Genomic DNA, 22753 nt, shown 5'->3' on the forward strand with positions numbered 1-22753 from the left:
TATTTAAATCACTGTGAAGCATTAGAATAAGAATACCAATTTGCAACCAAAACATGCTTCTGAAGCTTGAGACCAAAAAAGCTCTAGACATTACTTTGAAAGTTTTTTGATGAGCAAATTGCAATACTAGCACCTCTAAACTTAAAATGTTACCTGTTGAGATAGAAAAGTGAATAAATATTCTTGAGTGTAATCTCTCTTCAAGTCAATAAAGTAAAACTAGATTGAAACAAATTGACAAATGTAAAAATAATTTTAACTTCTACCTAGATGGAATTCAGATGGTCAGTAATCTTATTTGGGCTTTGAACTCCTGGAAGACTATAACAATATATGTTTATATATTTCAGATTGCTTAATACTTTGCACATATAGAAGTTGCTCAGGATATATAGAATTGTCTTTTTGTTTTCATTGAAAAAGATCTTATCACTGAAAATGGAGATTGCCACATTTCTATTCCTTAATGAGAAAGAACTTGCATCTGGTGTACTCTAAGCATGTTACCACCAAAGACTATTAAAACCATGTTGCATTTTTGTAGTGACAGACATAAATTTAAGGATATTTATGAACTGTCAATATCATTATAAAGCCCTGTATTATCAGGTCCTCTCTGATTTGTGCTTCGTGGTAATCAATGCCAGCTCCTGGGACGTGCGACCTGTGTAGTCTCATAAGGCCTTGAAATTGGCTTAATGCTTTGCTTTCACCATCTTGAAATTAATAATTTCTTAACAAGAGGCTGTTGTCATTGTACTAGGCCCCACAAATTATTAGCCAACCCTGCTGGTAATAATCTCTGTCATATAATTCTGTTTAACACTATATGATAAAACCAATCCCTTAGAGAGTTTACTTCCTTTGAAAATTTTAGTGTCTTTTAAAAGTCCTGGTTCATTTTTTAAAATATTTGTATAAGGCCCATCTTCCTTTCCCCTCTCATTTCTCCTCCTCATTGCCTAGGGAGGCAATGCCATGGAGGCATTGGCCACAACATATCTGTCATCTGAAGAAATGGAGAGTAAGGGTAGAGAGTACAGCTGTGGCAGCTTGAGTAGTTAGGAGATTGGTTATATTGAGCAAATAAACTATTTGATTTAGCAAATAAGTAAATATACTAAAGAGAGCCAGAGTTATCACTCTTTGAAAGGATTGATAAACATTGTAAGGTGAAAAGTTGAACACTGGATTAGAATAGTAATTTAGCATGAACTCATGGATTTTTTTAAATTTATATATAGAAATATAGATGTATGTTTATGTGTGTACATATATGAATATATGCACATACATAAAGCACATACATCAAAGTATGTATATACATAAATTTCTTGGTTGTTTACACTGAGAGAGTCTGGAGACAATTATACCTCAGTAGTAATGAGCAAGCACAGTGAGTGCCCACATCTTGATTTCTAAATTCCATTCTCCACTAAAAGGAATCAGGGCTGCTTGGAAAAATGGCCAGTTCCAGGGCTGGGGCAGCAAACTTACAAAATAAACCTGGAACATCTTGTTGTTCAGAAAGTAAGGAAATATTCAAAGAATGAAGGCATGTCAAAAGGACCCAGAAACCAGCCTGAATCCATACCCACTGGCCAAATCTAATTTAAGCAACAAAATAAATAACTTAGTATCAGATTACAACTCTTTGAATAAAACAGGAATCCATGAGTTCATAAGTGAATAAATAAATGGAGAAGAGAAAGTTCTTTGCACTAAAATATAAGCCCAACTAATAAATTCAGAAGGGATGATAATCACCAATTTGACAATCACGATAGGGATGATGAAACAGTCATCAGTACATGTTACACTAGTAGTTGGAGGGTTGAGGAGGAACAAGATACTGTTCTGATACTGGGTACTTGTTTCAGCTCTCATACTGTAAACAGGTGTCCTTTTCACAATCTACTAAATCACCCATTTTTTTCACAGTTTTGTGCTTTGTGTTGATTTTGCTGTTTAAAATGACCCCAAGCATAGTTCTGAAGTGCTGTCTAGCATTCGTAAGTACAAGAAAGTTGTAATGAGCCTTCTGAAGAAAATAAATATTAGATGAGCTGCATTAAGGAAAGAATTATACTGCTGCTAGCCACAATATTATAAAGTATCTTTACACAGAAATATACATAAAACAGGGTTATGTATTGATCAGTTGAAGAAAATGTGATTAAGACTCACAGAAACCTAACTCTGCATTTTCTGTAGGAACAGTGCTTGAGTAATTGCAAATACAGTGTTCATGGCATCTTTATAGAATTTAAGTTCAGTGAATAACAAGAATCAAATGTATCTGTCATAAAGACTCCTAACTCGGGGAAACGAACTAGGGGTGGTGGAAGGGGGGAGGAGGGCGGGTGTTGGAGGGGAATGGGTGACGGGCACTGAGGTGGACACTTGACGGGATGAGCACTGGGTGTTTTTCTGTATGTTGGTAAATTGAACACCAATAAAAATTAATTTAAAAAAAAATGTATCTGTCATATAATGGGTACTAAACTAACAGTGCTTGCACTGATTTTATCAGATTAATATCATATAACAAGTTTTAAAATTTTACTTTGAAGTTGTGAAATTATTTATAAACTGTTTCAGGGTAAATGGGGCACCTGGGTGTCTCAGTCAGTTAAGCATCTGACTTTGGCTCAGGTTATGATCTCAGGGTCCTAAAATTGAGCCCCAGAGCCCCACATCAGGCTCTGCACTGAGTGGGGAATCTGCTTCCCTTTCTCTTTGCCCCTACCCTCACTCGTGCATGCTCTCGCGTGCGTGCTCTCTCTCTCTCTCTTTCTCTCTCTCTCTCTCTCAAATAAAATCTTTAAAAATGTGTCAGGGCGAAAAGGGGCATTTAGAAAACTTGAACTTTGGCTTACATAAATAAGAAACAGTAAAATATTTAAAACAGTATATTTGCACATTCCTTACTGAAATAAACCATATATTTTTTTTTTTACTTTACCAACTGTATTTAGCTGCATTTGATTACCTTTTTTTTTTTTTTAAGATTATTTTTTAGAGTGTGACAGGGAGGGAGAAAGGGAAAGAGAGTCACAAGCAGACTCCTCACTGAGCGCAGGGCCCCAAATAGGGCTCAGTCTCACAACCTTGAGATCATGACCTGAACTGAAACCAAGACAGATGTTTAACCAACTGAGCCACCTAGGCGCCCCTACATCTGATTAGCAATTAAAAATGTATTTGATTTTAAGAAATTATAGTTCCAAAGATAATAAATTAACTTTTTTGTCTAAAAACTCCAAGTAAATCATATATATTAACTAATCACACTAAAATATATTTTTTAATATCACTATCACTCTCAACTCCGTGGTGTGTCATTGTCTTAAAGAATTTTGGCTTATCATTGTTTTATGTAATGTGTAATGGAAATTGTGGATTCCAGAGCCTAATATATTTACTGTATATAACTTTTAATGCTAATTGATTGGCTTTTAATATTTTTGAGTGATTAAGAAATATCTTCCTAGAATCAAATGGATGAATTAGTTAATTGTATATACTTACTTAACATTTGGAAGGATGAGTAAAAAGAGAAGTAAAAGACTCAAGTTGACTCAAAAGCAAAAGAAAAGATATTTGTTGTTTTTTCAAATCTTCTAATGAACCAAATACTAGACAAAGCAAATTGGAGACTTGTCTTTGAATAGGAAACAGACGTGCTAAGCATATTCTTTATATATTTTTTTAACTTCTATCTTCAGATACTGATTTTTGTCTAGAAGAGGCTGTTGGGGGCTACTAAAATAGGGCTCATAACTCAACTTTTGATTGAAATCTTTGATGCCTGGCCTTTATGCTGTATGGATGCCAGGAATTAAAATTTATCTTCTCTTATCTTTAGGCAAGCTGTTAATCTTCTAATACCGAGTCACTTCTAATTTAGATTTCTGGGAAATGGGATGGAATGATGGTATTCTTTGAGTCCAGTTGTTGGGTGAGCCAGGCTTTTGAGCTTCCTGGTTACTTGTCATTCAGCAACTGTATGGGGAAGTGTTTATAAGCTATTAATAAAGCAGTGCATTAGGGTGGGGGGTGGGGGGGAATGGGTGCCGGGCACTGAGGGGGACACTAGATGGGATGAGCACTGGGTGTTTTTCTGTATGTTGATAAATTGAACACCAATAAAAATTAATTTATAAAAAAATAAAGCAGTGCATTAATAATAATTGTTATTTCTCTTCTTTAAACAAAGTGGATTTTATTTAAAAAGACAGTTGTATTTCTTGTTTTGCTTAGTGCAAATATCCCTTTAGCCAAAAATCATTACTAATCGTTATCAGACATTTATTTTAATACTTTGTAATCTTATAAAGTGATTTTCATTGGATGTTTCTCACAAAAATCCTGAGTGGTAGGTGAAAATCATAATTTCATGGATGGGAAAATTGAGGGACAGAGAAGTCCTGAACCTTGCTTCCTGTTTAGAATATTCTGCTTTTCTGATTTGCTTTGTAGATTTTTGTTTGTCTCCTTTTCTTAATATCCCTGCCTTGCTGCAGTAGAGAATGATTTGTATTTTGCAACAGCTGTTTTTCTTTTACAGAGATATTCCAATGCCCTTAGTCAGCTCAGGAGTAGAGCATGGTAATTTGAGAGAGCTGGCATTTGCAAGAATGAAAGACCTTGGAATACAGGTAAGAGTCTGACCATACTTGTTAGGTTCAAAGTAATCTGAAACACAAAACACTTTGATACTAACTTTGATACATGCTTACAGACTCACAAGTTTGGTCAAAAAGTTTCATGTACTGAAGGCATTCTTACTCTGTAACATGAAGTTGAAACCAGTGGTTGCAAGGGCTGCATCTTACACCCCTCTGCTTTCTTCTAAAAGAGTGGCAATTTAAGGGTTGCTTTTTCTACTACCTACTCAGATGCCAACTATGTGTGCTCAACTCTCTTTTTTAAACTTTGAAGTATTTATTTTTTCCTTTCTTTTGAAATCCTGAGTATTCAATTCTTGACTAGCATTGATAGAAAATATGAGTACGCATTTGAAGAAACAATGATTACATGTGTAAAATGATTACCAAACAGTGCAGTTGCCCATATATGCTCAGTGTCCCTTGCCCTACTCCTTCCCTATGTCTGTTCAGGTACTCACTTATTTCACAGATATTTCCTAAATAAACATCTTCTTTCTTCTGACCCTGGAAGTACAGAAGAGCCCAGGAATCTGCAACAATCTCTACAGATGACTTTTTAATCACAGGAAGGGGATTCTGACATAAATTCACAGTGCCCTAGAAACTCTTTCTTAGAGCTACTAAAGAGAAAAGGCCAGGAGTGGAGTCAAGGCCTGATAATTGGTTCCTAGGCTCTGCCTTCTGCAATTTGGATTCACTAGGTCTGGAATGAAGCTGTGGATTGTTCTCATACACAGTAAAAACATGGACCACACTTTGAAAGACATTGTTTTGAGAATTGCATGTTTATGGACTTGCCCAAGATATTTTATTCTTTTAGTGAAATTATTATGGAGAAAACTTTTAAGAAAACTTCTCCAGAGAAGAATCTGTGAACATGATTGGCTTATTCTTTAAAAAAAAAAAAAAGACAATTTTGGAATACAGGTTGTAGAAAAATAGCAAATGTATTATTTTCAGTAATTAATAGCGCCAAACAAGACTACATGCCTGTTCTGCTTCCCAATCTCTAGCTGTCCTTGTCTTCTGGCCCCTTTCTCCTGAGAATACCATAGCCAAAGTGATTGGCTTAGCCTGGTTATCCTGATAATCTCATCATCTAGCTATTGTCTTTAACCTAGTATCCCTTTTAAACCTTGATAGCCTCTCTCAAAGTAAACTGGGAAGACTAAGATTCAGTCATAACCAAAAATATCTAGTTCACATAGGCAGTGTCTTTACCATAAAATAAGCACACACCAATCTCTACTTTTTAAAAAGCATTCTCGGGGTATCTGGGTGGCTCAGTGGGATAAGCTTCCAATTCTTGATTTTGGCTCAGGTTGTGATCTCAGGGTCATGGGATCAGGCTCTACATCAGGCCTGTGCACTGGGCATGGAGCTTGCTTGGGATTCTCTCTCACACTCACCCTCTGCATCCTTTCATAGCCCACCTCCCAAAGGCATACAGGTGTTCATTAAGAGCATGTAACTATGGTGTATTCACATGCAAACTACTGTACAGAACTGCCATAGCTAAAAGACAACATCTAAATGTAATAGACTTGTGATTATAGAGACCTGTGATCCTTGCTTGCTATATAATTTTAGAGTTCATAAGAACTCATCAGCAAAGCATTATTATCTTGAGCTGGTTCCTGGGATATGGAAATAGCTTTGTTTTTATAGAACTGAATAATGAGCTCTTATTTTTCTTGTGGAATTCTATACATATATAACAGTACTTCATAAATACACTGTTTTAGTAGTATAGCTTGCATAGCATCATTACATTTCCTAGGATGATTTTTTTCTCACTGGTAGAAAATGTTAGAATCTTTGACAATAATTTTTACAATTTATTCTGTAGGGGAAAATATGCCATATGACATAGAATGGAATACTGTAAGGATTTTGTAATTAGAAGCATCGGGCTATGTAGTATGCACAATGGGGTGTAGAATAGAAGTGAGAGTCACATCATATGAGTTTGGCCTTGCAGAGACCACACAATTAATGTGTATCATCTGGAGGCAGCTTTTTGCCTCCCAGCAATGCTCTGGTGACTATCAAATTGTATAATAAATAGCTCTAGGTTCCTTCTTTTCTTCCTTTTTTCCTCTCTTCCTTCCTCCTATCCTTTCTTCCACGGTGCCCTTCTCTGCAAAAAAAAAAAAAAAAAACAAAACAAAAAACACAGCAGTCTTTTAGCATCCCTCTTTTTGACATTTTAAAATGATACAAACATGGTAATACTAAAAAAAATTAACTGCCATAAAATGGTGAAGGTTTTAAAAAATTAGAAATTTGCCTTTTGTTCTTCTATATCCATAGTTTTGGATTATACTTTGAGGTACAGTTATATCCCCTGGGTAAAACTATTTTCAGACTTTAGGACGTATGTTATTTACTTTGGGTATTATATATTGATTTCTGAATTCTAAGCTTGTTTTTAAAGCATTACTGTACTAACTTCATACTTTGTTTTCCCCTATCTTCAGATTTATTAAAGATGGTTTTATTTTTAAGTTATGTTCTTTTTATACCATTATGAATTTGTTCAAACTTAATTTTGAGCCCAGGGTTTGGTGGAAAGGTGTGAATAAAAATTGAATTAGTTAGCAGTTTTGTATTTGCCCCTCTCCTCCACTTTTTTTTTTTCTTTCTTTCTTTTTTGGCAGTGTCGAGATGTGAGAACTAGAGAGGTTGGAATCCAAGAAATTCATCACAAAGTACGACCATACCAGGTTAGTTTCTTCATTTTATAGAGAGATTGGGTCCTGTTCATAAATTTTTGTCAAGCCTGAACCCACGCTTTCTCACCAACAGGACTGATCCCTAGAAGCTAATAAGTAAGCAAGGAGTAATTAAGGATAGATACAGATGTCAAGACAGGAAAGGCAAATCTGAGGGTGACTGAATTGTAGAAGAGCCAGGCTAGGAAAACCAAGTCTCAGCTTCATTCTGAAATCAGCACAATCCACTAGAACTTTTCTTCAGGGTTGGAAATGTATAATCTGCATCATCCAATATGGTGTCAGCCACCAATCACATGTCACATGTGACTAGTAGCGCTTGAAAAGTGGCTTGTGCAACTCCAGAACTGTTTATTTAACTTTAATTAATTCAACTATAAATAGCCACATGTAGCTAGTGGCTACCTTGAGGTAAAGCTGGATGTGATGTTTATTTCTCTATGTACAACTATTAAATAATACTCCAGTGGTGATAATCAAATGAATATATGAGCCCTTTTCAGCAGGGTTTCCACAAAACTTAAGCCTAATTGTTTGTAATCAGTTAATTTCTCTCCTTATATAACTATAATGCCTAGCTGTGTGCCAAATTTCCCGGGGGAGTTAAGTGGAACCCCACTTAAGAAAGCCTATGATACTTGCATTGATATGTTTAACATTTGGGAATTTTTGAGGAGAAAAGTAGACCCAAACACAGTTAATAATTTTTTTCCAAATTCCTTTGCAAATCAGTTAGTTAGCAAACATTAAGTTTGAGAAGAAACATAAGCCTTACTTTGAATTGTTCACCTTACTATGGGTACAGTCTGCCCATTTTTGAAATGTGTCTGGGTGTGACCATTGCCATATATGTAGGTTTCTCTGTGCATATTGTTACATATTATAGGTGCAAAGTTCAGTGGCCACTTGAACAATGATTTGAAGAGTCCAAAGCCTATAGATTGTTACCACAAGAGCTTTCCCCAAAAGCTACTCTCCAGTGCTTGAATTTTCTTGGACGTTTTAATCTTATAACTAACTAGGCATAATAGTTTAAAGGGCTCATCCCTTTAAAGGGAATGCCATACTTTCTCAAAATCTCATCAAGAAACAAATGACCAGTAACACAATTTTTTTCCCCCAAAAGCAGGTTTTAGTGAAAGAGGTAAAGGCTAGGAAATGAAACTATTGAACACCTGACTGTTCTGCGCCTCAGTGGTTCTCTCAGGAGCTACACATGTAACATAATGTATAATTTTACCTTAGAGACTTTTCATGGAAGATCAAAGATTTAAGTACATAGAAGCATTTACTGAGCCAGGTCTCTGCAAGAATCTCAAAGTTAATGATGTTCAAATAAGTTTTCTTTTTATAATATTCCACGAACAAGGCATGAACTCATTTAATCATTGATATTTGAAAGTAAACAAGTAAAAGAAGCATAATTCATGATTATTCGTTCTTTATCCTTAGTTGAGTATATTAACCTTAGTAAGTACTTATAGAAACTAATTTTGTTCTCTAATTTAAATTTTTTTTTCTCGGGATCCCTGGGTGGCGCAGCGGTTTGGCGCCTGCCTTTGGCCCAGGGCGCGATCCTGGAGACCCGGGATCGAATCCCACATCAGGCTCCCGGTGCATGGAGCCTGCTTCTCCCTCCGCCTGTGTCTCTGCCTCTCTCTCTCTCTCTGTGACTATCATAAATAAATAAAAAAAAAAATTAAAAAAAAAAAAAAATTTTTTTTTCTCTAACTTAAATTTTTAAAAAAATTTTTTTAGGTTGAATTGGTAAGGAGAGATTATGTTGCAAATGGTGGCTGGGAAACATTCTTATCATATGAAGACCCAGATCAAGACATTTTGATTGGCCTCCTGCGATTACGAAAGTGTTCAGAGGAAACCTTCCGTTTTGAATTGGTTGGAGGTGTTTCCATAGTTCGAGAGCTGCATGTGTATGGAAGTGTAGTCCCTGTGAGCAGTCGAGATCCTACTAAATTTCAGCATCAGGTATCCTGTATTCCATTTCTGTTTGACTGTAATTAAGAAATTGCCCCGTCAGTTAAGCATCTGACTCTTGATTTCAGCTCAGATCATGATCTCAGGGCTGTGAGATCGAGTCCCACATTGGGCTCTGTGCTGATCTTAGACTATGCTTGAGATTTTCTCTCTCTGCCCTTCCCTCTCCCCCCATTCCCCCACCTTACTCACTCTTACGGGCATATGCACTCTCTCTTTCTCAAAAATAGATTAATAAGGAATAAAGGAAAGAGAGAGAGAGACAAAAATTGCCCAAAGGAGGGGAAAGGATTAGGTGGAGGGAGGGGACAGAAAAAGGGACAGTGAAAGAGGAAGGAGGAAGGGGAAAGGTAAGTACAGAAACCAAGGAACTAATATTTTATGTTGAGGGATTTTTTTTCTCCAAGTTGTACCCTTTTGGTATATGAGAGGGGAGGAAGTGAGAGACAAATTTGAGACTCAGTCAAGTAGAATATAGTATTAGATTGAACTATATGAAATTGCTATTTTTGAAAGTCAGAAATGGTCTAATACCAGCTATTTGTTATGATTCAACTATGTATTATGAAATCAAAGCAGATGATAATGTAAAAGCACTTGTGAAATGTTAAAGCTCTTCATACATGCAAGCTATATCTGATATATAGTGAAATGCTATTCCACTCCCCACAAACAACCTAAACATAACTCCCACAAACATACATAAATAATTTTTTTTCAAATTTCTAGAAAATGGCTTAAAACCACTAATGTGGATATAGCATAAACCCTAAACTTGGTGATTTAAGAATATTGCCTGGTTTCAAAAACCTTTTAGAAATTGAAAAGGTGACTAATAGAAACAAGATTAGATGCCCCAGACTTCATCACCTGGAGATTGCCTAGAGCTTATTTAAAAAGAGACAGGAGTTGAGAGGCAATTGCCCCCTTCCTGTGATGAGACTACATCATCCACAGAATACCTTTTGATGGCTTTTGTTTCAAAATTATTGCCTTTTTTACTCGTCTGCTGCAGTGTATTTTTGGTATAATTGAATGGTTTCTCTTATTCCCATATTTTTTTTTTTTTTGTCTCTCTTATTTTAGCAGATTTTAGCAACTACTGCATATTAGCCTTTTTGTTTTACGGCCCCTCAATGACTTCCTTCTTAATTCCCTATCCCCCTCTTTTGCTCTTTCCAGGGATTTGGCATGCTGCTGATGGAGGAGGCAGAAAGAATAGCTAGAGAAGAACACGGGTCTGGGAGAATAGCTGTCATATCAGGTAACTAGGGGAGGACGGAGGTCATGATCCATTCACATCTTTAACTTGGTATCAGAATTAAAACGATCTCAGGCCTCTCTTGCCCCTATTTGTGATTATTCACAACTGGGCAGAGTATAATAGTGAAAGACTTGAGGTCAGACACGGAGTTCCTGCAAGCAGTTCGGTGGCATAGTTTCAGAAGCACTGCATCTCTGATTGGCAATACCAGTAACTTGGGTCCCGTCTTCCTTGTTGTCTGTCACATCAGTCACCTGTCTGTCCCACTAGCTGTCAGGGGCATTTCCTCTCATGCTCTGTGCCTGGTTACTCTGTCTGGGAAAATGAAATTTGGTGATAGGGATCCAAGAAAAAGTAAACCAATGTGGCCATTATCAATATTGGTGTTCAGAAACTTAGAATGGAACCTCAGTTGCCAGTACAGGATGTTTAAAGGTAGAGTTCTTTGCTCCTTAAATACTGCTCTCAGTGACTTTGCTTCTGGGAAACAGTTTTTCCCTGTTTGCAAGTTTTCCCATATTTATCTAGGACATCAGATAACTGGGGAAGTGGGCACAAAAAGGAAATTCTGGTATGAATGGAGCAAGAAGTAGCATATGTACATATGTACTGTTTCACTCCTATACTTTGGTACTATATACTTACAAAAATTGCTATTCCCAGTAAGAAGCTAATAGGAAAAGCTGTAATCAGAACATAGGTTGTTTTTTCTCCAGCATTTCTTTTCCTATTAGAAAACATTCTTTAAAAAAAAGATTTTCTGGGATCCCTGGGTGGCGCAGCGGTTTGGCACCTGCCTTTGGCCCAGGGCGCGATCCTGGAGACCCGGGATCGAATCCCACGTCAGGCTCCCGGTGCAAGGAGCCTGCTTCTCCCTCTGCCTATGTCTCTGCCTCTCTCTCTGTGTGTGTGACTATCATAAATAAATAAAAATTAAAAAAAAAAAAGATTTTCTATATTTATTCATGAGAGACCCAGAGAGAGAGAGGCAGAGACACAGGCAGAAGGAGAAGCAGGCTCCATGCAGGGAGCCCAAAGTGGGACTCGATCCTGGGACCCCAGGATCACGCCCTGAGCCTAAGGCAGACGCTCAACCGCTGAGCCACCCACACGTCCTGAAAACATTCTCTCTTAAAGGCAGATTATTTTCTTTTAAGATCTTTTACATAATCCTTTCTGAAAATGAAAGTTGAAATGCATTTTTTTAAAACAAATCAATAATTGTTGCTGATCAATAAATCAGTACCCTTGCTCAGGTTTTAATGATTATAATTATGAAAATGTAATAACCTAGGCTCACTTAATCGTTTAGTCTGGCTATGGTTTTTGGCATTATCCAGGCAGATTAGTAAAAGATTTCTTAACATGGCTAGCTTTATATTTTTTCCTCTGTTTTCTTTAATTTCACTAAAGAAGAGGGAACCAAATTAGGCTTACCCAATAGATACTGATATTTGTAATAAAAAATGTTTACCTCTCAACTGTGTAACCTGTGGTTGTTTAGAAGTCAGCCTTTCTTGGTACTCAGGACTCCTACACAAATCTGTGGAGGGTCAAGAGCACCTGAAATTTCAGTGGTCCCTTTTGCTAGAGCACTGTCAGTGTTTTTAGCACAATACTTCTCAAGCTTTAAATGTACTTGTATTTCACCTGGAAATCTTGTTAAAATGTACATTCTGACCCATTCAGTCTGGGGTAGGGCTTCAGAGCCTGCATTTCTAACCAGCTCACAGTGATACCTATGCCAGTTGTCTCTTCTGACCACACTTTGAGTAACAGGATTTTCATATTCTTGTCCAAATCATTAAGATGAGGATACTCTCTGTGGCCCTGGCAGTGCCTGTACTCCCACAGTCTGCTATGCAATCACATGGTTTTCTGGTATCTATGGGAGCATAATCAGTTTTAAAACTGAAGAGCATTGGTAGATTCTTTCACTTCTCCACATTATTTCATTAGCCTTCATAACATCTCTCTCTTTTTAGAAATGTTACATGCAGAGAGGCCCCCTGATTTGCCTGAGGTTCTATTCAGTTGTCCATAAGAGCCTCAGTGTTGGTTTTTTATGAGTAGGATGTCTTTCTAAGTGGAAATCAGTTTCTGTCCTCTTTCTAGCTTTTTATCGTAATCTAAATAATAGCTCAATTTCAGATCATCTGCCTGTAGAATTTTTAAAATAATAAGAAGAGACTTACTGAAAATAGCAGGAAAGAACCTTTCTGCTTATCAGCACTACAATAGGACTACCAAATTTCTGTATGGGGGTTTCCTTTGGCCAGTGAGTTTCTGTTGGAGCAGTCCTGGATTGTCTTTTGAACCAAACTGAGTTCTATGAGAGGAAGGAAGTATTACTTCCTGTCACTCTAGTCTATAAAGCTTTCTATTGGGGAAAGCACATAATGCTTTGACTTTCTCTTTGACTCAACATCTGATCACCTTTCAAATGAAAAAAAACCAAGAACATTTGCTCTTTGTATGGTGCATTTTATTTCTCTAATTTAGAAATGTGTTACTGTTCCAGTTACGTTTCTGAGTCAGATACCTGAGATGTTCATAATTCAGAACTTTGAGTAGTGCAGATTTAATGTATTATCATGTCTTATTTAAAATTTAAGTTCAGTTTGCCAACATATAGTACATCATTATTTTCCAGTGTAGTTTTCAGTAATTCATCAGTTGTGTATAACACCCAATGCTCATCACATCACATGCCCTCCTCAATGCCCATCACCCGGTACCCCCTCGCTCATCACCTTCCCCTTCAGCAACCCTCGGTTTGTTTCCCAGATTTAAGAGTGTCTCATGGCTTGTCTTCCTCTCTGATTTTTCCCCATGCAGATTCCTCGCCTACCCTTATGGTCCCTTGCACTATTTTTCTTCCACAAATGATATCACATATCTTTTATGTTGCTTTTGTCCTCCCATGGTTGCTCATTTTTTACTTTGGACTTTCTGCTTTGAGTACAATGAGTGTGTGTGGGTGGTAGGGGGGGAGGTTGTGTTATAAATTATTTTTGCAAAGAGTCAAACAGTTATTCTCCATAAATTGATCCTTGGAATGAAAATCTGATCACAGTGGTGTTTGTGCACTGTGCTTAGTCACAGTGCTTCATTAGATGTACTGTATAGGAAGAGACATGTGGTAGGGGGAAGGCATTCCATTTGGATTCCAATGGAATGCCTGTGTTGACAGTAGCACTCCTTGTGATCTTGGATAATTTCACTTGATCTCCATGGACCTTTCTTTCCTTACTAAAAACAACTGAGGTAGGTTATCTTTTACAGTTCTAGCAGTCTAGAACTCTGTCCCTCAGTGTCTTCAGAGTAACCAATTATGTTTTACTGATTACATTTTAAATAGATTCTTTTCTGAAATCATGTTAGAAAGCCCTTTAATTTCATTAGTAATTGAGTTTGGTCTCCTTGTACACTGGGTATATGATGATAAAAATTATACAGTTTCCTGTTAGGTAGGTTATCCTATCCATGATTTGTGGATGCACAGTGACTTCAGTCACAGTTTGGTGATACTTTGTGACCTAAGTGTCCTCTGTTTTTTTTTGACCTTGCCCTTGATTTGTAAATCATCCTTGTTCTGATCTGTAGGATTTTATACACAGTGGTGGCTTAGATAGTCTGTCCTGGCATAACTAGGAGCTTAAGCAAGGGAGAGACAGGTCATTTATCATTCTGGTTACTGTGACTGTAAGAGCAATGCACTTACGTAGAGTTTTGGTTTTTTTTTTTCGTAGAGTTTTTTTTTTTTTTAATTACATTCTGATTCATTATGACTTCCTCTCAACTTGCCAGCAGATTTTCTGTCACTTGGATTTATAATCTATGATTCTAGACAATATGATTAACCACACAGTAGATCTGATTTGAATCACTAGTCAGAAAGTCTCCATGTGTTCTATTTTTCCCTATTAAAAACAAGTCAGGGGCAGCCCGGTGGCTCAGTGGTTTAGCACCGCCTTCGGCCCAGGGTCTGATCCTGGAGAACCGGGATCGAGTCCCACATCTGGCTCCCTGCATGGAGCCTGCTTCTCCCTCTGCCTGTGTCTCTGCCTCTCTCTTTCTCTCTGTCTCTCATGAATAAATAAATAAAATCTTTAAAAAAATAAAAATAAAAATAAAAACAAATCAGTTTTTCTTTGTTACCTCAAATATATTTTGTTCCTAGAGGGTATATACTGAATATTTTATAGCTGGTTGATCCTTTTTTAAAAGACTAACTTTATAGCTATATGAGAAAATTGCAAATTTTCTTGTTTATTGAAGTCAAATGAAGCACCTTCTTACACTTTTGAGATTATTCTATTTTTATAGTATGTATATTTGTCTCAGTAAGTAAACTGTGTTTTAAGGTTAATCATCAATATAAATGTGAGAATTAAAGCAAAAATGAAATAAATATTTGGCTTCATCAACATCAGAATCACCAAGCATATCGAGTACCTCCTGTGCTCAAGGAACCAGCACTGAGAGGACAGAAGAGTACAAGATGCTGCCCTGTCTTTGAGGGATGTTGCTGTTGGGCTGCACAGCCAACTCAGTCTTCACCCCACAGATTATCCCTAACTGCAGAAGAAGATAAATTTTTCTCTCTGCTTACATCTCAACTCATGATTAATTGCCTAAAAATAAGAAAATAATCTTTTTCTACATACAAAAATAGGTAAATCGATAGGATAAGAACAACCAGTTTACAAAATAATGTGTAGGCAGTTAATTACCGCTAAGTATCAAAGCAGGTAATTAGTCCCCATTACATCCAAGTGCTTTAGTATCTTTCCCCAACTTACTCATGTAGCTTCTATCAACATATATCTGTTTAAGATTAACAAATTGTATCAACTTAAAAGCCGTGATGCTTATCTGTTTCTGATGATCATTCTTTCTAATACATTAAGATGAAGCAGTTTTTTCTCTTCCCTATATGGTGGTATAAAGTGCAAGTGATTATACTGTAGAACCTAACTACAACATTTGAAATGCCATCACTAATAATCACCATGGAAACTGGAGATCTCTGATGTTACACTGCCCGTACCATTTCCAAAAGGGCAAATAGAACTATTGATAGCTACTATTTAAAAAGCCACTTAATACCCCCAACAGAATGATTTTTTTCTTTTGGCAATTTTGGCTAGGTATCAGATCCAATCATGTTACCATTTCTGTTTGCCAAGCTAATTGCTATGCATCAAGACGAACAGCTATTCCCCAAGCTCCCCCCAGTACCTTCGTCATAAGCAGTATTCTATTTGTGTTCTTTCAAGTAGAAAATTAATATGGCCATTGGCCAAGAATTGTACAAGGCTGATAGATCACACAGTGGTGGTGAGAAATGAGGAAAATGCCTGAATGGTTGATGGCAGAAATTACTAAAGTCAGAGACTGTTAGCCATTTTGTTTAAACCCATTAAACAGGCAAAGAAGAAAGCAGGGGAGAAGATAAATACACAGGGTGAGTAAACCATAAACCTTAAATATGGAGTGAGTAAAGGAGTCATTGTAGAGATGACATCATTCTAAATCACAATGCTCAGAATATGATTCTAAAGCTACATCTACAATGCCTACTAGTGAAAAAACATCAATGTAACTGTGCCTTATATAATCTAGTTTGGTTTCCCAGGACTGAAATTAATAGTCTAGTACCCCAGAGCCAGTGTTTAATGATATGTGAGCAGAAAATAGCAGTCGATGATTTCATTAAACTACAAATGGCTTAGAGTTACTTACTGGACCCAGAAACTTCACCTGTATTCCAGGCTACATCCGGTCTCCCTTTATTTAAGGTGAAGGTAATTTTATTCTTTGCATTAAAATCTAGGTGAAAAGCAGTATGCATTTGTAACTAGATCTGTCTGGTAAGGAACTCATAATCCTTACCAAAATGCCTAGAAAAAGCTTTTCCTCATTTGGGCTTATCTGTTTGCTGATGGACACAGGAAGCCTGCCAAAAGCAAACCAGTTGGTGCCACATGTGCATAGCACTTCTCAGAAAGGAGGGGAATAGATTGTTTGCTCTCTTGTAGTTCCTGTCTCATCCCTTTACATAATTTATCTTTTAATAAACTAGCCCCTAATTAAATGCACATTGTTAGGGTTCTGTATATTTCTCTATTTCTTCTGCTTCGATATTCTAACAATTATACATACTTTTGATGCATGTTCCCATAGGATTTTATCATGGTGGTAGCTGATATCTTTCTTTTTAAAGACAATAGATATAACATAAAATATTGCTTTGTTCCCAGGATTTTATTGATTTTAGTATCATTATTAATCAGACTAGCATTGATGACGTAGAATACTATTTTCCTAGATAAGAAATTAGCTAAATGTTTGCTCATTGGTGTCTGTATTGCCACTGGGCAAAAATGCCACTGTGGAGACATTGTTGCCCAGCTCCTCTCAGGACTCTTTAGTCCCTGACTTGTTATTTATTCATTTGTAGATGAATCAGGTACCACATTATAGTACTTTGCATATCCAGTGCATTATACTTTTCCCTCTCTTAGTATCTCATGACCATATTAATTAATTAATATTTTTCAGATATTCCTGAATCAGTCACTAGTGAGTTTCCACTGTTTGGATCTTGTCAACAACTGAATTCATGGTGAGGTTACCTAGGCAGAAGCTAGTGATATGGGTAGGTAGTAACTTGTTGGCCCTTGAGGAACAGTATCTGGCAAGTGCTGATGCTCTTCCCAGGTCCTTGCTAGCAAGTTTCCTTGTGTCTCAGAAATGTGCACATTAATGTCCTAGAGGACAGCCTTGCTAATATTGACACACATCTGTATGCTTTCTCTCCCCATGGTTGTTCCTCTTAGTTTATGAATGTTGAGAATTATGACTGTGTGCTTCTGCTTGGGAAGAGAAATAGTGTTATATCGTGTGGCTCCTAATAATATTCCCGAGAGGTCTGGGAGCTTTGATAGAAACGACTATCTTTATTGTAAAGTTAGACACTTCACAGGCTTTTTCTGAGGAGGGAAGCCTTTTCCAGAGGGGTCTATTCTAGACTACTTATCATCTGCTGTCACAAATTCTGTTTTTATTTTGTTACAATGTTAATTCCCTATCAATGTAACTTTCATATGATTAGTGCGGCTCTTTTTTGTAAATATTTGACATTGCTATAATCCATTCAATGTAATAAAGCTTTCCCCTTTTAGATCTATTAGAGGCAAGGATTTGACAGATTTTTCCCTTTTGCATGAGCAGATCACTAAATAATGCTGGAAAATATTGATGCTGCCCTTCCTTAGCAACTAAAATACTGCTTTTATGGACTCTTTTAGTTTACGCATTTCTAATTCCAACAGAGCATAACACAGGGAATTTCTTACTCTTTGGTCAGCCTGGCTTAAACTATTGTCTCTGACTAATAGCTCACATTTTAAGACATTAACTGGTGGATTTAGGGATCTGGATAGTGGCCGTGAGATATAATGTTTCCTTATGCTTATCCCCCCATCCTTTACCTCTCTGAGCATCCAGTTGTCCAGTTTGTCCACTATTTATGAATGAATTACTGATGTTTGGTATGCCAGTCCAGAAGTCCCAGATCTATACCATATGTGCTCTATTACCTCTTACTGAAAATCCTACCGGTTACTGATTGTTTTGGTTTTTTTCTTGTTGTGTAACACACCACACCAAAATTTAGTGGCTTAAAGAACCACCGTTTTATTTGCTTAGTGATTTAGTGATTTTCTTAGTGGGTTAGAGAAATTCAGCAGATCCTAGAGAGGATGGTTCATTTGTTTTATGATGTCTAGACCCTTCACTAGGGTGGCTTCAGTGGCTGTCAGTTGACTAGGTTGGCTTGTCTGGAGTCTCAGTTCTAGCTAGTAGCAGGTGCTCAGTTGAGACTGTCAATATAAGCACCTTGGTTCTTTTCCACATAACTCACACATCACATCCCGTAGCTTGAAGGCTGAGCTCTGAAAGGAAGGGGAATCGAGACTTGGGCTTAGAAGTCCCAGAACATCTTATATTCATTATCTGTTGCTGTGTAATAAATAACCACAAAACTTAGTGGCTGATAACAAGCAGTTTATCACACAGTTTCTGTAGGTCAAAAATCTAGAAGTAATTTACCTGGGTACCTCTGGCTCAGGTATCTCATAAAGCTACAGTTAAAGTATCAACTGGGGATGTAATCATTTTAGGATTCAGTTGGGGTTGAAAGACCCAATGCCAGGTTACCGTGTGGTTTTGGCAGGCCTCAGTTCCTCACAGGCTGTCGGTTTTAGGGCCACAGTAGTAGACCATGCCATGTAGGTCTCTCTATAGAGTTGTTCATCATGTGTCAGCTGTTTCCCCCAGTAAAGTGATCACAGAGACAGAGAGTTGCTTATAACAACTTACTGGTTGTTTTCAGTGTCTTGTTAAGATCTAGTGTCCCAAAATAGTTGGTTCTATTTTTTGCAGTTTCCGTGGAGGGACTGATCTCTAGAATTTCCTATTCCAACATTTGCTCTTTTAAAGTCTGTTTTTTAAGACTATAAATAGAAGGATCCCACTTCCTATCAGGTTACAGGTGGCACAGTCTTCAACTTCTGCAGAGACACACTAATAATTTGGGACATGAGCAAAGTAGTGAGAATGATCTGTGACATACCAATATTCTACACTGATATGAACAGAGCCACTCCATTTTGGAGTGGAGTAAATTTAAATACTTAAAATTTAGAAGATTACGGGCTCTCCTATATCAGATACCCTATGAAGGGAAGAAACCTAAGAGCTGTAGGATAACCTGCCACCATCACCCTACTCTTAAGTTAACTTTCATTTAGATTCTCTTTAAGTGCTTTATAAGTTACCTATTTTTATTCATTGAGATACTTTTATTCATTCAGTTTGTCTTTGTTATCTTGGTATAGCCATTTCAGAATGGATAGAAGAACTTTTAGGTTGCTGGGTAGCAGGTTGGATCTTGTAACTCTGCTCACATATTATCTGTATCTTCCAAAGTATTGGAGAATAAGGTACTAAGGTGCTATATTAATGACTTTGAATAATCAACTGCTCTATGTGGGTAACTTTAAGGTTTTTTTTTTTTATTTTAAGAACAGGAAAAAAACCTCTTTCAAAGATTTAAGGTCATTGAGTTAATTGGTTCATTATCAAACATTCTGAATAAAAACCTTTTCCTCTCATATGTGCTCATTGTTGAGGAGTGAAATATTGCCATCCAACTAAGAGATCAATGAGATATAATAAAGTCTCATTTTAGTAGCAAATGAATGAAACTAATGAATACATTTGCCTTGTATTAATGCTACTAGGCATTTATCACTCAATAATTGATTAATTGAACCCCAAAGTAATTAAAACAGTTTATTTTACTGATTTTTTAAAAATGATCATGAATCCATCATCTCAATCATTGCACCTACTCAGAAAAATCAGATGTAAGTTTCAAAGGATAGATTTAGCATATTTTCTCTTTTCAAGTTTGGCTTTGGAAATGTGATGTGGGCTGAATTTTAACCAACACATGACTAGCAATGAAGGGGACAGTCTTGTGTCTTAACAGAGGTAGTATCGAACTAACACATATATTGACTCTATCCCATTCTCTCCCCGCTTCCTGGTACTGCATTTAAACATTTGTTAGGCCTACTCATTGTATCCATTGTGTCTCATACCCTCTTTCCCTACCCCTATTGTTTTGTTTCTCCATGTGTCATTGTTAATATTTTCTTCTGACTTAGCTTACAGTTTACTAATTCAGTCTAACCTACTGCTAAACTCATTGAGGACTTAATTCTCATTTTATTTTTCAATTCTTTGATTTCTAGTATATTTTTCATCTATTACATCATGTTTTATAGTTTCTTGTTGCTTTTAAACAGTCTTAAAGTCAGCTTCTATCTCAATGAATGTAGTAAGCGCAGCTTTTCTACAATTTGCATCAAATGACCTCAGATCTGGAGTACTGATAGTCTCTTGTTACCCTGTTGTTTTGTTTCAAAGTATACCTCATTATTTTGTTCAAAGTATACCTGAACATTTTATTATTAGAGAGTTTGCTTTCAAGAATACTTCAAGACCAGATGATATTAGCTTCTTCCAAGGAGGATTTCTGTTTTCCTTTCACCAGGGCATCTAAGAGCACGGTTGTCCAAGAGCAAGGCTTGCAGTTTATCTGGGTTGTTTGAATGACCCACTCCCCAGCAATCCCTCTCTCCACTTCAAAGTCGAGCCTTTCAAAGTCCAGAAAGATTGTTATGTTGGAGTCTGTGCCTTTACCAGGCTCTGAATTCAGACCCCTGTCTGTTCCATCTCCTTGAGTCTTTGAAGCAACTCTGGCTTTCAGTTACTCCCACAATCCAGACTGCACCCTTTTGTGGAAAGGAGTAAGATGAGCGGTGGCCATGTGACTCCTGCCGGGTCCCACTTATCTCCAACTAGTCTCTGTGGATCTCAGCTGCTCTTCCTGGATTAGCAAACACCACTGAGGCACAAAAGCTCTACTCCCTTCTTAAAGCTCACCTTTCTCCTTATTCTCTGCCTGATAAGAACTGTTGACTTTTTTTTTTTTTTTTTTTACTGGAAGCATTTTGAGTTTGTCCAAATTTTTTAAATTAAATTGATCTCAGCTGGAAAGTTAACCTTAATCATTTAGTGTGCAGAGTCCAGGGTGAAGTCACCTTCTTTTCTATAAGTTTCATAGTCCTGACTTGACTCCCCTTCCTCTGAGATCTGGTTTCCATCATTGCTCCATCTTTGTTGCTTTTTCCCTCCAAACGCTATATTGTATTTTTCTTCATTTTAAAAGAGGTGACCACAATTTATCAAGTTGTCACTGAAAAGTAATAGTAGGTATCCCATTTGTAAGCCATGTCTGCTTACAAAGTTTGTTACTGCCTACCTATGTTATCAGACCCTTTTATGTAACTTTTTCTTACTGAGCCCAGTTAGTGAAATGAAAGTAAGATTACCATGTTTATTTCATCTGGTGATTTATCAAAAACGATCCTCAAAAACTAGACAGAGATGTGAGAGGTAAGGTGATGAAGACAAGCCACTTAGTTGTCCATTCTATTTATCTGAAATACCGTGAGCGGTGGAGACAAGGGACCTGGGTCCGAATTACAGTTCTGCTTCCTAACTCTTTGACCTTTCATTAGGACCCTTTCTGGAACTCACATTCCTCATAGGATAGTAATTCCAGGGGCAGCCCCAGTGGCTCAGCGGTATAGCACTGCCTTTGTCCCAGGGCCTGAACCTGGAGACCTGGGATCGAGTCCCATGTCGGGCTCCTTGCATGCAGCCTGCTTCTCCCTCTGCCTGTGTCTCTGACTCTCTCTCTCTCTCTCTCTCTCTCTCATTAATAAATAAATAAAATATTTTTTTTAAAAAGTAATTCCAATCTTGTTCGGTTTTTTTGTTTGAGATTTTATTTATTTTAGAGAATGCACACAGGTAGGGGAGAGGAAGAGAGAAGGAATCTCAAGCAGACTCCCTGAGAATCTCTGAGCACAAAGCTGGACACGGGGCTCAATCCAGAACCCTGAAACCATGACCTAAGCTAAAGCCAAGAGTCAGACACTTAACCAACTAAGCCATCCAGGCTCCCCCTTGTTAGACATTTAAGTAAGTTGGTATGGCAAATATCTAGATGCAATGCCTGCCACGTTTCTAAGTGCTCAAGAAATTTCTTCCTCCTCTAGCTTTATACTTTGTACTCAATCGACTTTGAAGTTGTTACTTCCTTTGTTTTAAAATGGAGATTGGTAGAATATAGGCTCATTCCTGCTCCTGGCTTTTCTCTTTGGAAGGGAAAATGTGTTTCCAGTTTTCTCAGCCTCAGCTTTGGTGTTGAATTTCTCCTTTTAGCAGGAAAGGGCTGCAGTAATACGAAGAGTTGTTCTCCACCCAATTCAGGCACCACATTGACCTGTTTACTCCTTTTGCTTACTTCTCCCCCTTTTGTTTTCTAAAATAGAATCAGTAGAATTTGAGTAAACAGATTTGTCCCATTTTTCCTCTTTCACTACTTTTTTCTTTTTTTCTTCAGATTTTATTAATTTGATAGCGTGTGCACAAGCAGGGAC

General features: G+C 37.2%; 1 protein-coding gene across 4 annotated transcripts in view; it reads left to right on the forward strand.

The window, feature by feature from the left end:
• ELP3 (elongator acetyltransferase complex subunit 3) overlaps window positions 1-22753 on the forward strand; it is a 91231-nt gene that overhangs the window by 61948 nt on the left and 6530 nt on the right. For all 4 annotated transcript variants that reach the window (XM_026007863.2, XM_072719568.1, XM_072719569.1 and 1 more), the window contains 4 exons: window positions 4571-4661; window positions 7334-7399; window positions 9167-9394; window positions 10586-10667. In XM_026007863.2, the coding sequence (XP_025863648.1) occupies window positions 4571-4661; window positions 7334-7399; window positions 9167-9394; window positions 10586-10667 (467 nt within the window). The remainder of the gene's footprint in view (window positions 1-4570; window positions 4662-7333; window positions 7400-9166; window positions 9395-10585; window positions 10668-22753) is intronic.

This window comes from Vulpes vulpes, chromosome 9 (assembly GCF_048418805.1).
Source record: "Vulpes vulpes isolate BD-2025 chromosome 9, VulVul3, whole genome shotgun sequence".
Classification (NCBI taxonomy): Eukaryota; Metazoa; Chordata; class Mammalia; order Carnivora; family Canidae; genus Vulpes; species Vulpes vulpes.